The following is a 14,246-nucleotide window of genomic DNA, read 5'->3' on the forward strand; positions in this document are numbered from 1 at the left end:
ATACATACACATAAGTTTTTTTTTATTTGTTTAGTTATGAAGATTGAGGGATGGTAACTAACCAACGTTGTAAAATACGTTTAACCACAGCTCCGCCACTTGGATCAATTTTCTCCAAAAATTGAATGGTAATGTGTTGCGAGGTAAAGGTTGTGTTTCCAATGATCAGTGGTCTTGTCAAAGGAGATAATGTCATAGTTAATATCTCTCGTGCCGGTCCTCCCATCTCTTCTCCGCCAGTGGGTTGGGTCGAAATTTCAAATTGAGCATCGGCTAAATCTGATTTTTCCAAATTGATCAAACTTTGTTCCCCTTCCATACAACATAATCGAATATGAAAATGACCATCGAGTAAGGTCACGGCGCAATTCGGATGTGAAAATGTCTGTGTGGTTCCAAATGAAATAAATAGCGTGGGTAAAGGGATACCTCCTTGACTATACAAAAAGAAGGAGTTCTGTGTTGATGTTTCTACTACGCCTGATGTGGTGGAGGGGGTGGCCGCCCCTGTTGTAGACGCTGTAGCTACTGTAGCTGCTGTGGCTGTTGTGGCCGTTGTGATTGTCGTGACCGGCGCCACCATGGTTGCCACGGTAACTGGCGTCACGGATGATGGGGTCGTTGCCACCGCCACAGTCGTCTCTTCTGTTTTCTTCATCGATTCTCCTTTCACTTTCTTGATCGTTGTAGTAGGTACGGTTTTTTTCACAGGGGCGACATGTATTGTATCCTCCTTCTTTTGCGATACCTTCTTTTGCTGTTGTTGTTGTTGTTGCTGCAACTGCAGTTGCTTTTTTTGTTGAAGTAATTCCTCCTCCCTTTCCAACTCCAAGGCACGTTCCTTTTCCTTCTTTTCACGTAACAGTCTTTTCTCTTCGTGAGGACTAATGACGGGTGCACCCTTCAAGATTTCCTTTCGTTTCCATTGAATACCACAACTGTTACAAAGTGTACCGTGGCCTGCAGGACCGGGCTGCCACATGGCTGTATACCGTGTGCTACAGTAGGCACATTTGAGTAATCCGTCTTCCTTGGCTACATTATTTTGATACTTGTTCTTGGGCACTATTCCAAAAAAAAAAACAAAAACAAAAAGGTTAGAGAGTTTTTTTTTTTTTTTTTTTTTTTTTTTTGGTGGAATTGAGGTCGCGGAGGGAGGGGGGAGGGGGAGGAGGTGAAAACTTACGCTCGGCTTCAAATTTATGATCGCGTGGACGTTTGCCTAGTCGAATGGCGTTTAAAATTTCATTACGCTTTTTCTCGGCCATGATGGGACCTGTGGTAATATCGGGTACGGTCATGGCTCTTTTAACGAGCTCACTGACATCGGATTTATCAGTGCTTTGTTCTGACAAATCGTATTGCACATATTTCTTACGCGGGAATGTTTTCATCTATAGTAAAAAGAAGCGGTGTGAATATATACCACAATGGAAAGAGAGAGAAAAAAAAAGTATACTTTGGAGGTAAGACTGTGTTTGACTTTGTCGGGTGGGTAGACGTTATCTTCCAGGGCGTCTAAAGTGACCTGATTTAACAAGGTGATACGAATATTGGCAGGTTCATAGACCTTGTTATCAGCCTTGTCGGTGGGAGGAGGAGGGGGGTGGTCTCGCAAGATGTCTAAAAGAGGTGTAGGTAAATTCATGTCATGACAAGCGTATAATTGTTCTTGTGGACTTGAGAAGAATGTGTCGGTTGTATCAGACGGTATTGCAAACGATGCATGTAACTACTTTGGTTCTCATACGTGGTGAGTCTTTAACCAAACATGAAAAAAGTTGGTTTTTTTTTTTACCTCGATGGGTCCATTCTCGACGGAGAGACTGACAAGTGCTTCTTTAGGGAAAATAAATCGTTCGTTGGGAATTTCAGCAAGTTCAAAAACAATATCGACAAATTCAAGCTTAGCCTCTTGGTCCTCGCATGCCACACCATGGGCTTGTGCAATGGATGAAAGAAGGGTCGATCGTTTGGCTTCATAAAATGTTGTGTTGGGAAATACATGGGGACCTAATTCTAAATGGCCCGTGCCCAACCATTTCATAAAGGGCCATTTCTTGCGTGAATTACTGGTTCGTTTTGGTTGTTGTAATGGGTCGGATTTATAACGTGGAAAAACAGAATGGGTCCAGTGAAGACGAGATTGTAGTAAGGATAATAGCAACACACCGCTTTTTTATAGAAAGAGAGAGAGAAAAAGGGGGTCATTTATGCATGTCTTTTTATTTTAATTATCAAGTTGTGGAGGTCATTTACCTGTCACAAGCATCCACTGAATGAGGTGTGTCTGTGGTGGGTATGTCGTATTTTTTTAAACTGGTTTCCAGTCTCTTTTTCGCGGCAATAAGAGCAGAACTTGACATGTGTTTCAAGTGTAATATCAAAGGAATACATAGCAAAAAGATAAAAAAAAAAAAAGGAGAGAGAGAAAGTGACTGTCTTTGAATTTTGTGCGGGCGGGGCGGGGTGTATTGCCCCGGGGAGGAGGAGGAGGACACCAATGAGTGTCATCAAGGTGTTCAAGTAGACAATGGTGAATCTTTCTCTTTATAGTTTGAACGGAAGGACAACATGGTTTGCAGAGTAAGCACAAAAATTCATACAGTCTTAAAACAGAGGAGAGGCGTGTATGGGTAGAGGGGAAGGGATGGATTCACCAAGTTTATGGATGGATGCTATCATACACATACTTTTTTTTTTTCATATTTCTGGGGAAAATGTTGTGAAATGACAATTCCATTTGGATCGATCCCTCGCTACCACACACCTTCTCTCCCTCTGTGGTCATGCCTGCCCACGTCTCCACAATTGCATAATGTACTAATCCAACTTTTTTTTTTTAATCATTCGCAGTTAAACGAATATCAGGTAAGACTTTAAACATTTAACAAAGCACTTAGTATCACGATAATTAACTTTTTATGAACCTAGGTGGTTGGCCGTAAGCTCCCCTCAGCTCAAGAAGTTGCCCCCAAGCTCTTCCGTATGAGAATCTTTGCTCCTAACAACGTTGTTGCCAAGTCTCGTTTCTGGTACTTCCTCAAGAAGCTCCGTAAGGTCAAGAAGGCTGCTGGTGAGATTGTTTCCATCAACCAAGTAAGTTTATATTTACATACCACTGGGCAGAAAAAAAGAAAGCAATAAATTGACATTCATATGTGCATTAGATCTCCGAGAAGCGTCCTGAACAAGTCAAGAACTTTGGTGTCTGGATCCGTTACGATTCTCGCTCCGGTACTCACAACATGTACAAGGAATACCGTGAAATGTCTCGTTGTGAAGCTGTTGAACACTGTTGTACGTATACATAAAAACTAGTTTTTTTTTATGCGTTTTAGGGGATATGAATTGAAAAACTCACACTTTATATATTATTAGACCAAGATATGGCTTCTCGTCATCGTGCTCGTTTCAGATCTGTCCAGATCATTCGTGTTGCCGAAGTCAAGGATGCCGATGTTCGTCGTGCATACATCAAGCAACTCTTGACCCCCAAGCTCGCTTTCCCCTTGCCTCATCGTCTTGCCAACGTCGAGAAGAAGCACCGTGCTCTCTTCGTCGCCAAGCGTCCTACCACCTTCTATTAAATTTTTTTTTTTTAGTTTTTTTTATTTTTTTTTTTAATGGTTTAAAAAAGCTTTTGATTTTACATTAAAAGAAACATAAAATTTCCTTTTATATTCTCTTTTTTGTTTTGTCTTAGACATTTTTTGGTGATTAGTTAAGCAGCAGGGTTTAGATTATGGTTTCATTGGTACTTGTTTGATCGCCTTGTTTGTCATTGACGCATTGGTGGTGCGATCATTTTAGGGGTTGTGGGATTTGCAGGGAGAATACAAACATCACAACAGCAGCAAAAAAAAAAAAAAAAAAAAATCGTATCATCCTTTTTTTTAAAAAATATTTATATACACTCTCTCTATTTTTAAACATACACACATGGCGATATTTTTCTTCTTGTTTTTTACCGGGTAACAATGAATTAAAAAAGGCATGTCTGGATATTTCATTCTTTTTTGTTCATCATTTCATTCGTTTAGTTGTATTTCAAATCAGACAAAAAAATATGCAAGACCCACATCAACCAACATTTTTTTTTTCTTTTTGACAAGTGTGGGTAAACCCTTGGTGTGTGTGTGTGTGTTTTTATTACTATGTTGCCTAAAGGGAGAAGTAAAGTTTATTAATAGACAATTAGAAATAGGGGAGTACGGTGTATCGAGTAGGGTGTAGCCTATTTTCCCTTTTTTGTACTGAAGAGTGATGTCAAGTGTTTCCAATGGTTTTAGCCCATGATTGGTTGCAGCATGTAAAAAAAGGGAGTTTCATGTATATAAAACTTATTTCTTCTTGTTCTTCTTCTTCTTCTTCTTGTTTTTTCTTTATTCATACTTTTTTTAATTTACTTTACAAACCCAAAATCAAAAAATTAATTACATATATATATAATATACCATCATGCTTCATACAACAAAACGCGATCACACCTCAATCTATTCAAATGATTCAACAGTAAAGACACTATGGCATCGTTTTCTAGCGCACTTCTATGCACAACAACAACAAGAAGAAAAAGAACTCCATAAACGACGACATTCAACCTATTCTAGCAGCGAAAGTGATCTATCCTCTGTGCAGACCTTGACAAAAAAGAGGAGGAGGAGAAAGGCTCGTCAAGAACAAGTACTTTCATTAGAACCCACCCATCTCGTCTTACCTCCCTTTAGTCCTACCTATTGTAAAAAAAACGAATTTCCATACTCCAATTTCTATGTTAAGTTACCCAACGGTAAATGGATGATACGATATCGATCTGGTAACAGAGATATACTGGGCACCGAAGAATTTGAAGGCTACATGATTTAATTTTTTTTTTTTTTTTTTTTTTTTTTTACATACACAAATATATAAATAAATGTGTGACAAAACAACAAAGAGAGAGAGAGAAATTCTATTATTATTACATTATACTATTTTATTTTATGTTTGGTTCACAAGGGCTTTTGTGCACAGTAGGCCCACACTTTCACTCGCCATCCTACGTTAGTGATGCCATTCATATATCGATCAACAGCACTACTGTATTGCGCAGGATCTGTCGTCACTCGATGCGCGAGCATTGGCTTTAATGATAGAATCGCACTTTTCCAATTAATTAGCATTTCTTTGGCAATCGGGTTCAAAGGTAATTCTAGAGACAAAATGTAAGTCCTTCTTTCTTTTTTTATCATCTGCCAACCTAAAAAAAAATCATTGATGTTTCATACCGTAACTTAGAAACAGTTCTTTTACTTCGATAATGTCATATTGAAGCTCCTGTAAAAGCGTATTTAGTTTAGCACCGATAAAAGGGTCCTGTTCGTTGGCTTGCATCGCTTTGATCACTATTATTTAAAACGATTTTTTTTTTTTACTTCACCTGGTTAAAAAAAAAGGAAAGGATATACAATAGATGAGGAGGGTTCTTTTTTTTTTTACATACATTCACTGTTAAATAATTCCACAACTGGGTCCGTAGTCTTTTCCTAAAATCATATTTAAAAGATTAGAATACAAAAAAAAAAAGATGGTGCGATAAGTGAAAAAAAAGGTACAGTAAAATCGGTTTCCACAACACTCAAAAGTCCGCCAGGTTTAAGCACACGAAATATTTCGGTGAGAATGGTGGACCATTCTCCCGAACGAAAAGCAACAATCATTAACCTGAGATGAACGAAATCAAAAGAATTATCAGGATAAGGTAAACCACCTTTCACCACATTGTGCAATAGAAATGTCACGTTTTCCGGTCGAATAGTTGTTGGAAACATATCGGCAATATCAATGCCTGTAATTTGATATTCTGGGTGGTCAATGGCCATTTCCTATTTTTTTTTTTAACATTTGTGTCTGTGTGTGTGAGTGAGAGGTAGGATTCAGATAAAGAAAGAAAATAAAATAAAATAAAAAATCTTACCATGACCCAGCATCCAGACCCACACCCTACATCCAAAACACTAGCTTTTCTCGGTGTCATGGTTTCAATCGAAGGTAAAACATTGCTATGGCAATAAAAGGGGGGGTTTTTTTTTTTAATATTATCATTTACCAACTCAGTGTGTTACTTTTTTTTTTACCCTCCCAAGAGTGCTTTTAACGAAAAGTGTTGCTAAAGAAAGAAGAGAGTTTATGAGGAGTGTGCTTTTTTTTTTAATTGAGAATGTAATGTTCACATGGAGGGGAAAGAAAAGGGCATGCTTACAGAATTAAGTCGATCTTGTTCAACCTCATCACTCGGTAAACAATAGGAACCTGTATCTGATACAAGATAGTAACGACCTTCGATATTGACTGAACTGGTCGAATGCTGTACCGATTGATCACTATGAACACTTTCTTTACGTGCAATTGGTTTTGATTTATGTCGAGATTGATTAATTCCCATTTTTTATTTTTTTATATTTTGGTTTGCTTTGTTTATAAAAGCATTAAAAGAGAGATAGAATACATAAAAAAAAAAAAAAGATTATGTGTTTCTCGAATAAACCTTGTTTAGAGTTTGGTAATACGTTGCTCAAAAAGGTACATTTTGTTTGACAGTAAAAAAAAAAAACTTATCTAAACCCCCCTTAACAAAAAGGCTACGGGGCAGCCAAAAAAAAGAGATTGATAGAGCGCAAAAAGGGCAAGCGCGCCGGAGCCTTAATTTTTTAAAAATAGAAAAAAAAAAATATAGTTTTGTTTGGGGGAAGCATCAATTAAATTACAGAGAGGAACGACGTAAAAGGGAAGCAAGGGGGGAGAGAAAGTGTAAAAGCCAAGCCTTTTTTTCTCATATCTTTTACAATTCGTTCCCAATGGGTCTGATGATTAGAAATATCACTTGATTGTGTGACAATCGATATAAGATGCAAAAAAATGGTATTTTTTATAAAAGCGGATTGGTATTAAAAAAAAACGCTATTGTACATTTTATATGTCTAGCTGCTTTTTACATGTAAACAAAAAAAATAAAATAAAAAAACTATAATTAGACGTTTTTAAATTTTTTTTTTTTTCATCTTTCTTTTCTCTCCCTCTTTTTTTTCTCTCTCTTTACTTTATACATACAATGCCAGAATCAACGCAAAGAAGATACTGGAAGAACAGGCTCAGTCAACAAATCAGTGGATTTCATTTCAACACATGTTTGTCAGCAAACAACGTACAAGGAGAAGAGGAGGAGGAAGAAGAAAAGACACCAGCGGAAGCGCCCGTGCCGTTACCAGCCACACTCTCAAAAAAGAGACTGCTCTGGAGAAAACCGTTACCCAATGACTGTCCTGTCTTTGATTTCAACTCTTCTTCATCAAATAACAACTCGCTGGACGAAAAGACAGAGATACCCACAAGACAGCAAAGTAAACATTATGAACGCATACCCAATCTTGAAGCTGAATTAGACCGTGCCTGTAAAAATGAAAAGGCTCTCTTTCTGACAAACATATTATCCCATCAACGCCATTAAAAAAAAACAAAAGAGATTGTTTCTATATATCTGTTCTATTTTTTTATTTTTATTTTTTTTCTTTAATATAATATAAATGTTTATACATGTCCTTGAGGGTCTTTTATACAGTTTTGTTCTTTTGAAGACCCTTTCTCTTTCTTTGAGTGAGTTTTGTTTCTTCAATATATTTAGCATCTTCTTCATCATTAAATGTCACTTCTTCAGTCTTCTTCTCAGGCTTCTCCTCATCATCGTATTGTGTGATACGTTCACTAGGATCTCTCTCTTCTTTAGTGGGTGCAGGGAACTTGTTATCCATCTTTTTGAATTTAGCAACATAGAAACCATCCATGTTATGAACGTGAGGATAGAAACGACGTGTTAATTTCACACTGGGATGGAAGTTCTTTCCACGGTATGAGACAAAGCCTTCACGACCAAAATCAAGTGTGGTAGGTACTAACTTGACATTGGGTCGCTTCATCAAAGCATAATTCACCACAGCCTCGTTTTCTTCCACTGTAACAGAACATGTAGAGTACACAATATATCCACCCGTCTTACTCTTGGCATCCACACTATCAATAGCTGCCAAAATCAATTGCTTTTGAAGGAAAGGAATATCAATGAAATCCTTCTCGGTCTTGTTTAACTTGACACTAGGATCCTTGGAAATAACACCTGTACCTGAACAAGGTGCATCCAATAAAACACGATCGAAACCACCGACAACCTTGGGGAACTCACGACCATCATAGTTACAGACAATCGCGTTCTTGACACCCATACGATGAATATTGGCAATAAGAGACTTCAAACGATCCTTGGTAGCATCGTTGGCAAAGACCATACCTGTGTTCTTTTGCAAGGCAGCGATATAAGTAGTCTTACCACCGGGAGCAGAAGCCATATCAAGGACACGTTCGTTGGGTTGAGGAGCAAGAGCCATGACGGGTAAGAAAGAAGAGGCGGCTTGGAGCATGTAATGACCAGCGAGGTATTCAGGGGTAGCACCAATGGGCACAGAAGAATCAAACACTTGAAGACCGACTTTACTCCATTTACCAATAGGTTCGAGGTTGACGCCACGGTTAATCAAGGCTTGAGCAAGATCACGACGACGTGTCTTTAAAGTGTTGGTACGGATGGTGACAGGACGAGGCACTTCATTAGCTTCGAAGAATTCAATGGCTTCAGACACCGTGAACAAGTTGAAGAGCTTTTCGGCCAAGAATTGAGAGTAACCATAGTAACTGGCAATATCTTTAATTAAACGATCAACATAATCTTGACGATCTTTGGTAGGATCACGAAGTTTACGGAAATCGTTAAGGACATTGACAATGTCCTTGAGACGTTGACTGACTTGAGTGACATCGGCAACTAATTCATCGTCATCGCCTTCGGGAAGGACGTAACGTTCATCTTCCTCGAGTTCACTGTCTTGGTTGGCTTGTTCGACTAATTCTGCTTCAGCATCGGCAGCTTCACGAGCAGCACGAGCTTCAATTTGACGAGACTTGCGTTCATCAAGAGCTTGACCCTTTTCAAAGAAAAAAGAGGAAGAAAAAAAATTAATTTTGAGATCTAAGAAAAAAAGTTTTTTTTTTTTCATGTACTTACTTCAGCATGTTCATCCTCATCCTCATCCTCAGATTCTTCTTCAAGTTCCTCTTCTTGATCTAATTCCATTTCCTCTTCTTCAGAATCAGAACCAAGGAAACCACCTTCAGCTTGAGGGAAAACATCTTGTTCCTCCAACTCTTCTTCCTCCTCCTCTTCCTCTTCTTCTTCGTCGTTAGAGTTGGCATAATCACTCATATCAAACTCGTCAGGTAAGTCGTCACTGTTTTCATCATCGGTAGCCACTTCGAGATTATCCCAAAGATCACCACCTTCAACAGGGGCTTCTTCGACACTTTTCTTGGCCTTCTTGCTACCACCCTTCTTAACAATGGCTGATTCTTCTAAAGCACGCTTATTGCTCTTTTTTTCGGCAGCAGCGGCTTTTGTCTTGTTTTGTCTAGCCTTGGCTCTCTTTGAGAGTCCTTCGTATTTAGGCTTCTCGATGGGTTCGGGAGCTCCTTGCTTATTCTTTGCCTTGTGTCCCATTCTATATAAAGTTTTGTATAAAGTTAACAAATAAAAAAAAAAAGTTCACTCTAATTTTTTTTTTTTTTCTTTTGCCTGAACTATTTTTTTTTTGACAGAGTAGTCACGCAAAACAAGTCACGATTTTTATTTTTTTTTAATTTTGAAGAAGGATAAAAAGGGGGAGGGGAGGAATTCATGCGGCGTGGCTTGTCTAGATCATGGGCATATCCAGACAAGGTACTTTACCATTAGGCAAAGTACCCATAGGACAAGGTCTCCAACCTTGATATAATTTCCAAGAAGGATCCAAGTCAATCATTTTATCAAGTTTTCTCTTTTCAGGTCTTGTAGATTTGACTACGACGGATTCTATTTCTGCTGCTTTCACTTGTGCCAATTGGGTCTCCAAAGTTTCTAATTCGCGTTGCAAGGTGTCTTCATCAATGGAAGGAAGGGTGGTATCACTGCTTTTGGCGATTTTATCAGTTTGGAGATTTTTCATAATCATTTGATCAATGTAACGCGTGAAAGGTTTGATGGATTGTCCTAATTCGGGGTCCACGTTCACCACACTCTGAAGCACCGATCGCGTACTATTTTTTTTTTTTTTTTTTTTGGTTGAGTTTGGAAAACTTGTGTTTATGCGCATAAAATTTAAATCACTTACTAGTAATTAGGGTTTCGAAGACAATCTTCTAATATATCGTCCATGGTGAGATGGCTTAATGTACGCTTCTGATGAGGAATTCCAAATTCACTGACAAAATGCCTTAACCAACACGCTATTGTAAAAAAAAAAAAAAATGTCTGCGTTTTAGTTCCCAAATCTTTGTCATTGCATATTTAAAAAAAATAAAAACTTACTGAGCGTTAACAGGTAAGTGGGTGATTTTGTAGGATCTTCAGCATTTTGAATAGCAAAGGCTGCATATGGATTTAAAGCAACTTCATCCAAAACAAAGTCTAAATTTAAGAAATAGACGGATGAATTAAAAAAAGAAGATACGCATTTTTCAACTTCTTTTTCCCTTTACCGTAATTGGTGTCTAATTTCTGAATCATGGAGGAGACTAATTGACTTCCAAAAGCAGGAAATCCCACATCCAAACCTTGAATCAAGGGAGTCCAGAGTTCGATCAGACCTCTGGAGATGGACATATTTTCAGCGGAAGCACGCTTCTTTTTACCGGTAGGTACCAGACCTCCTACGCCCAATAAAAGGGGAATGATATTATCTTGAATCGCATCGTCATCAATAATCTCAATCAAAGCCTCAATAGCTGCAACATAGGTGGTAGGATCTGCATTCGGGTCGCCGCCCAATTTCTCTTTGAGAAAAGTCTTTCGACATTCCTTGTACACATTTAATTTGCCTTTAATTTCGACGTTTTGTAAATAGGTGTTCTTTTCGTGCTCGGGTTTAATGTTGTGAATCCAATAATTTTCGTGGAGCCAACCGACGGCTTGAATGGCGGCTGCACGCAAAACGGTTAAACTGGGTAGGCGTTCATGGGTACCCATATGTCTCAAATCGACAAACCAACTGGGTAAACCTAAACTTCTGGCCAAAGTGTAGGACGATTTGGCAAAGATACCCTTTTGTACAGGATCGACTAATCCATTAACAAATCGAATAATGGCTAAACCATACATGAGTCGTAATTCTTTATGCGGTAAAGGTGTTTGTTCATCGCGAAGGATAATGGCGATAAATGCAGCTGTCATTTCAACAGCGCTGGGGCATTCACTTCGATGTGTCCATGTTTGGACCTAGATATGCACGTTCAGTTTTTTTTTTTCTTTTTTCTTTTTAATCGCTTTTTTTTTTTTGTAAATATATATTTTTTATTACTCTGTCAAGTCCAAGTTGAATCGTGTCTTTTTCGGTCTTTCGATCGGCAAAAAGCCATTGATACACATTTTCAAATTCGGTGTAGTCAATCCAAGGAACGTAACGTTTTTTATTTTGTACCATTGAGAAGTTTAAAGAAGAAAGCAGAGAGGCAAAAAAAAACAGAGTTAGGTAATATGGAATGATTTCCTAAGCCACATGAAACCAAGTCTTCCTTTTTTTTTTTTTTTTTGAGTTAAAGCGGGGACAAAGTAAAGCGACCGATAATTATGCGTCCCACACCAAAAAAAAAAGTTATTTTTTATTTTTTACTTTAAACCAAAATGTCAAAACGCGCCAATCAAGATCCTAGTATTACCTCTGAAAGTAAGCGTACACGTAAAGAAGGCCATGCCTCTGATTGTACCGACAGCAAATGTGAAGGTTGCGATGTTGGCCAAGTAGAGATCTCTTTTGTACGTAAAGACGCTCAAGGCCAACCCATCGATACGGAACCCGATGCCACCGAACTCTTAGCCATGGCCATTGATGAAGCCAGTCGTGATACAAACAATGACAATGATGACGAAAACAATGGTATGGCTCGTCGTTTATTCGATATGGCCATCGAAAAATTCCAAAAGGAGGAACCCGAAAACCGTTTGGGTTATGCTACCTGTCTTGTTGAACTCGGTAAAGCCATTGCCGTAAAAGAAAGTATCAGTGAAGGCCTTGAAATCTTGCGTGGTGAATTGAAAAAGAACAATACCGAACACGTCGCTTTACAATTAGCAGGTGCTGCCATCGCATTGGCTACCTTTATCCGTAAGGAACAAGATGCTTACTTTGAAAAACAAGAGAAAGAAATGGATGAGGATGATGAGGTGGCTCGTGGTGAGCTTTTGGCTAAACAGGTCGTGGGTAAGGACGAGGAAAAGCTCTACAAGGAGGCCTTGGAACATACCAAGGACGCTTTTAGTCGTTTAAATGAGTCGCTTCATAAAGAGGCTCAAAGTGTCTTGTATGAATTAAAAACATACGGTCTCTTATTGGTCCAACCTTTCCACAAGGATCATGCCAACGCTGTCCTCGATACCGTCTCCGATTTGCTCCAAAAGTTACCCAATTATGAAGAAAACGATGAATTATTATTATTGTGGGCCGCTTGTCTTTTACATCAAGAAAAATTCGTTGAGGATAAAAAACATTTAGAGGTCATGGATACCAAGATTGATCAATTATTAGCCAAGGCCAACGCCTTGTATTTAATTAAACACGAAAAGGAAAACCATTACGTGTGGGAAATGGTAAAAAAAAAAATACTAGAAAAAGTATACTTGGACATTCAGCTAAATCAAATATATTAGTATGCTATGCTCCGTATCAATCAATCAAATAACGCAGATGATGAGGATGAGGCGTTAGAGTTGTATGACGAAGCTATCCAATTCTTCAAGAAAGCTCATACTTTAGACCCAGGTAAGGATAGGCATTATAATTATTTCTTATGGTTACACTGCATAGACCTACATCAATATTCATTATTACATTTACTAAATAGACAATGAGAAACTCGCTGGTTTGGTTGCTATGTTTGAATCAATGGAAGAACAGGAGATGGCTGAGTTGGATGAGCATGGTGAAGATGATGATGAGGAAGAAGAAGAAGAAGAAGAGGAGGAGGAGGAGGAATAAAAGATGCCTACCTAAGCTCTTTCTTTTTTTTTTATAAATGTAAAATAAAACACACTTTATGCACGTCTAGAAATAGCTATGAACATCCCCCGCCGCTTCAAAAAGAAGTTACACTGTCTTTATAAATTGGTTTTGCGGAAATGAAATTTATGATCCTGAACTGACCGATGACGTTTCCGACATGCTAAAAGGTTATTTTTCCTGACATGCGGGAGACACAAAAGAGTAATCTATTTTTTGTTTTTTTTTTAGGTAATAGTCTTCTCATGTTATATCAATGTACAAAAGGAGATTAGAAGCCTTCTCTTTGTCCGAGGACGAAAAGGGTTACACGTATTTAATAAAATTATAAAGGTATCAGCATAGCAACCCAGGAAAAAAAAGACCTGTTCCTATGTTGATAATGGAGCCGTGGATAAACTTTGAGCGTGGATTTCTATTGTGGCGTGATATCCGGATGCTGTATTTTTAGACGGATTATCTTCAAAAATGGGGGAGCTTATAAATAAACATCCGCAAATTTAAGGCTGAATCACTAATAGATAATGTTCGAGTCCAATGCAATCTATAAACATACATCAGAATGTCTGCTTCGAATTTCAATTGATCTATTGCTTTTTTTTTTTTTTTTTTTGCCTTTTACACAGAAATGAAAGGTACAGAGCTTATAATCTATCCAATCACAGCATTTGATCAAGATAAGACGGAGTTTAAAGTCATTACTCGTCATCGTCAAACAGAATGATATACAATCAATACAAGTGAGAAGCCTCGTGGTGCGTGCTTGCAAGTCTTTTAGTCTGTTCTATATTGATATGACAATACGTAGTGTCTCTCAGCTCAATTTGGTTGGAGTTGCTAGAAATTACAAGGCTTGGTACCATAAAGTAAGTAGTGATTTAAAACTCCTGTATTTTACCAACTGTCTAAAGCAGGAGACATAAGCAAAGCTTACTATCTAATTTCTAACCAGTAAAAAATGTAGTAGTAAGCCCGATTTAGCTCTCAGAACTGCAATGAATGAATTGTTGTAAAGAAAGTTGTTCAGTGAGCAAAAAAAAAAAACGCGATAAAGCAAAAATAATGTCCATACAATACATACTAAATGTACTCTAGGTGAGGTTTAATTGAAAGGTAGCTGTAATATGATTTTTT

At 38.1% G+C, this 14,246-nt stretch overlaps 7 protein-coding genes across 7 annotated transcripts; 3 read left to right on the top strand and 4 right to left on the bottom strand.

The window, feature by feature from the left end:
* Positions 1–2: 2 nt before the first annotated feature.
* On the bottom strand, positions 3–2,421 carry EV154DRAFT_547231 (uncharacterized protein). The gene is made up of 5 exons (XM_051604739.1): positions 2,260–2,421; positions 1,799–2,174; positions 1,460–1,732; positions 1,187–1,394; positions 3–1,065 (listed from the first exon to the last, which is right to left on the bottom strand). Exons 1-5 carry the CDS (start codon positions 2,364–2,366, stop codon positions 35–37), a joined length of 1,995 nt encoding a protein of 664 aa, XP_051462992.1. The 5' UTR covers positions 2,367–2,421; the 3' UTR covers positions 3–34.
* Positions 2,422–2,730: 309 nt separating this feature from the next.
* EV154DRAFT_476226 (60S ribosomal protein L18ae) lies at positions 2,731–3,590 on the top strand (the record flags this gene model as incomplete). Its single annotated transcript, XM_051598018.1, has 4 exons — positions 2,731–2,871; positions 2,935–3,099; positions 3,171–3,300; positions 3,382–3,590. 4 exons carry the CDS (start codon positions 2,731–2,733, stop codon positions 3,588–3,590), a joined length of 645 nt encoding a protein of 214 aa, XP_051462993.1.
* Positions 3,591–4,308: 718 nt separating this feature from the next.
* EV154DRAFT_491507 (uncharacterized protein) lies at positions 4,309–4,950 on the top strand. The gene has a single exon (XM_051599562.1). The coding sequence runs from the start codon at positions 4,462–4,464 to the stop codon at positions 4,867–4,869; it is 408 nt and encodes a 135-aa protein (XP_051462994.1). The 5' UTR covers positions 4,309–4,461; the 3' UTR covers positions 4,870–4,950.
* EV154DRAFT_491510 (S-adenosyl-L-methionine-dependent methyltransferase) lies at positions 4,869–6,507 on the bottom strand. Its single transcript, XM_051599563.1, has 8 exons — positions 6,245–6,507; positions 6,120–6,151; positions 5,960–6,044; positions 5,598–5,867; positions 5,486–5,528; positions 5,271–5,387; positions 4,958–5,194; positions 4,869–4,896 (listed from the first exon to the last, which is right to left on the bottom strand). The coding sequence occupies exons 1-7, from the start codon at positions 6,425–6,427 to the stop codon at positions 4,995–4,997; spliced, it is 930 nt and encodes a 309-aa protein (XP_051462995.1). The 5' UTR covers positions 6,428–6,507; the 3' UTR covers positions 4,869–4,896; positions 4,958–4,994.
* Positions 6,508–7,488: 981 nt separating this feature from the next.
* EV154DRAFT_491519 (NOL1/NOP2/sun family-domain-containing protein) lies at positions 7,489–9,625 on the bottom strand. Its single transcript, XM_051599564.1, has 2 exons — positions 9,095–9,625; positions 7,489–9,014 (listed from the first exon to the last, which is right to left on the bottom strand). The coding sequence occupies exons 1-2, from the start codon at positions 9,581–9,583 to the stop codon at positions 7,593–7,595; spliced, it is 1,911 nt and encodes a 636-aa protein (XP_051462996.1). The 5' UTR covers positions 9,584–9,625; the 3' UTR covers positions 7,489–7,592.
* A 772-nt stretch (positions 9,626–10,397) lies between these two features.
* EV154DRAFT_411147 (Las1-like-domain-containing protein) lies at positions 10,398–11,290 on the bottom strand (the record flags this gene model as incomplete). The annotated part of the gene is made up of 2 exons (XM_051595446.1): positions 10,398–10,528; positions 10,600–11,290. 2 exons carry the CDS (start codon positions 11,288–11,290, stop codon positions 10,398–10,400), a joined length of 822 nt encoding a protein of 273 aa, XP_051462997.1.
* Positions 11,291–11,570: 280 nt separating this feature from the next.
* Positions 11,571–13,072, top strand: EV154DRAFT_455782 (uncharacterized protein; the record flags this gene model as incomplete). The annotated part of the gene is made up of 3 exons (XM_051597350.1): positions 11,571–12,703; positions 12,764–12,875; positions 12,958–13,072. Coding segments are annotated over exons 1-3 (1,188 nt in total), but the record flags the coding sequence as incomplete, so codon positions are not given.
* Positions 13,073–14,246: the final 1,174 nt, after the last annotated feature.

The sequence above is a fragment of the Mucor mucedo genome (assembly GCF_025094135.1).
Source record: "Mucor mucedo strain NRRL 3635 chromosome Unknown EV154scaffold_4, whole genome shotgun sequence".
Lineage (NCBI taxonomy): Eukaryota > Fungi > Mucoromycota > Mucoromycetes > Mucorales > Mucoraceae > Mucor > Mucor mucedo.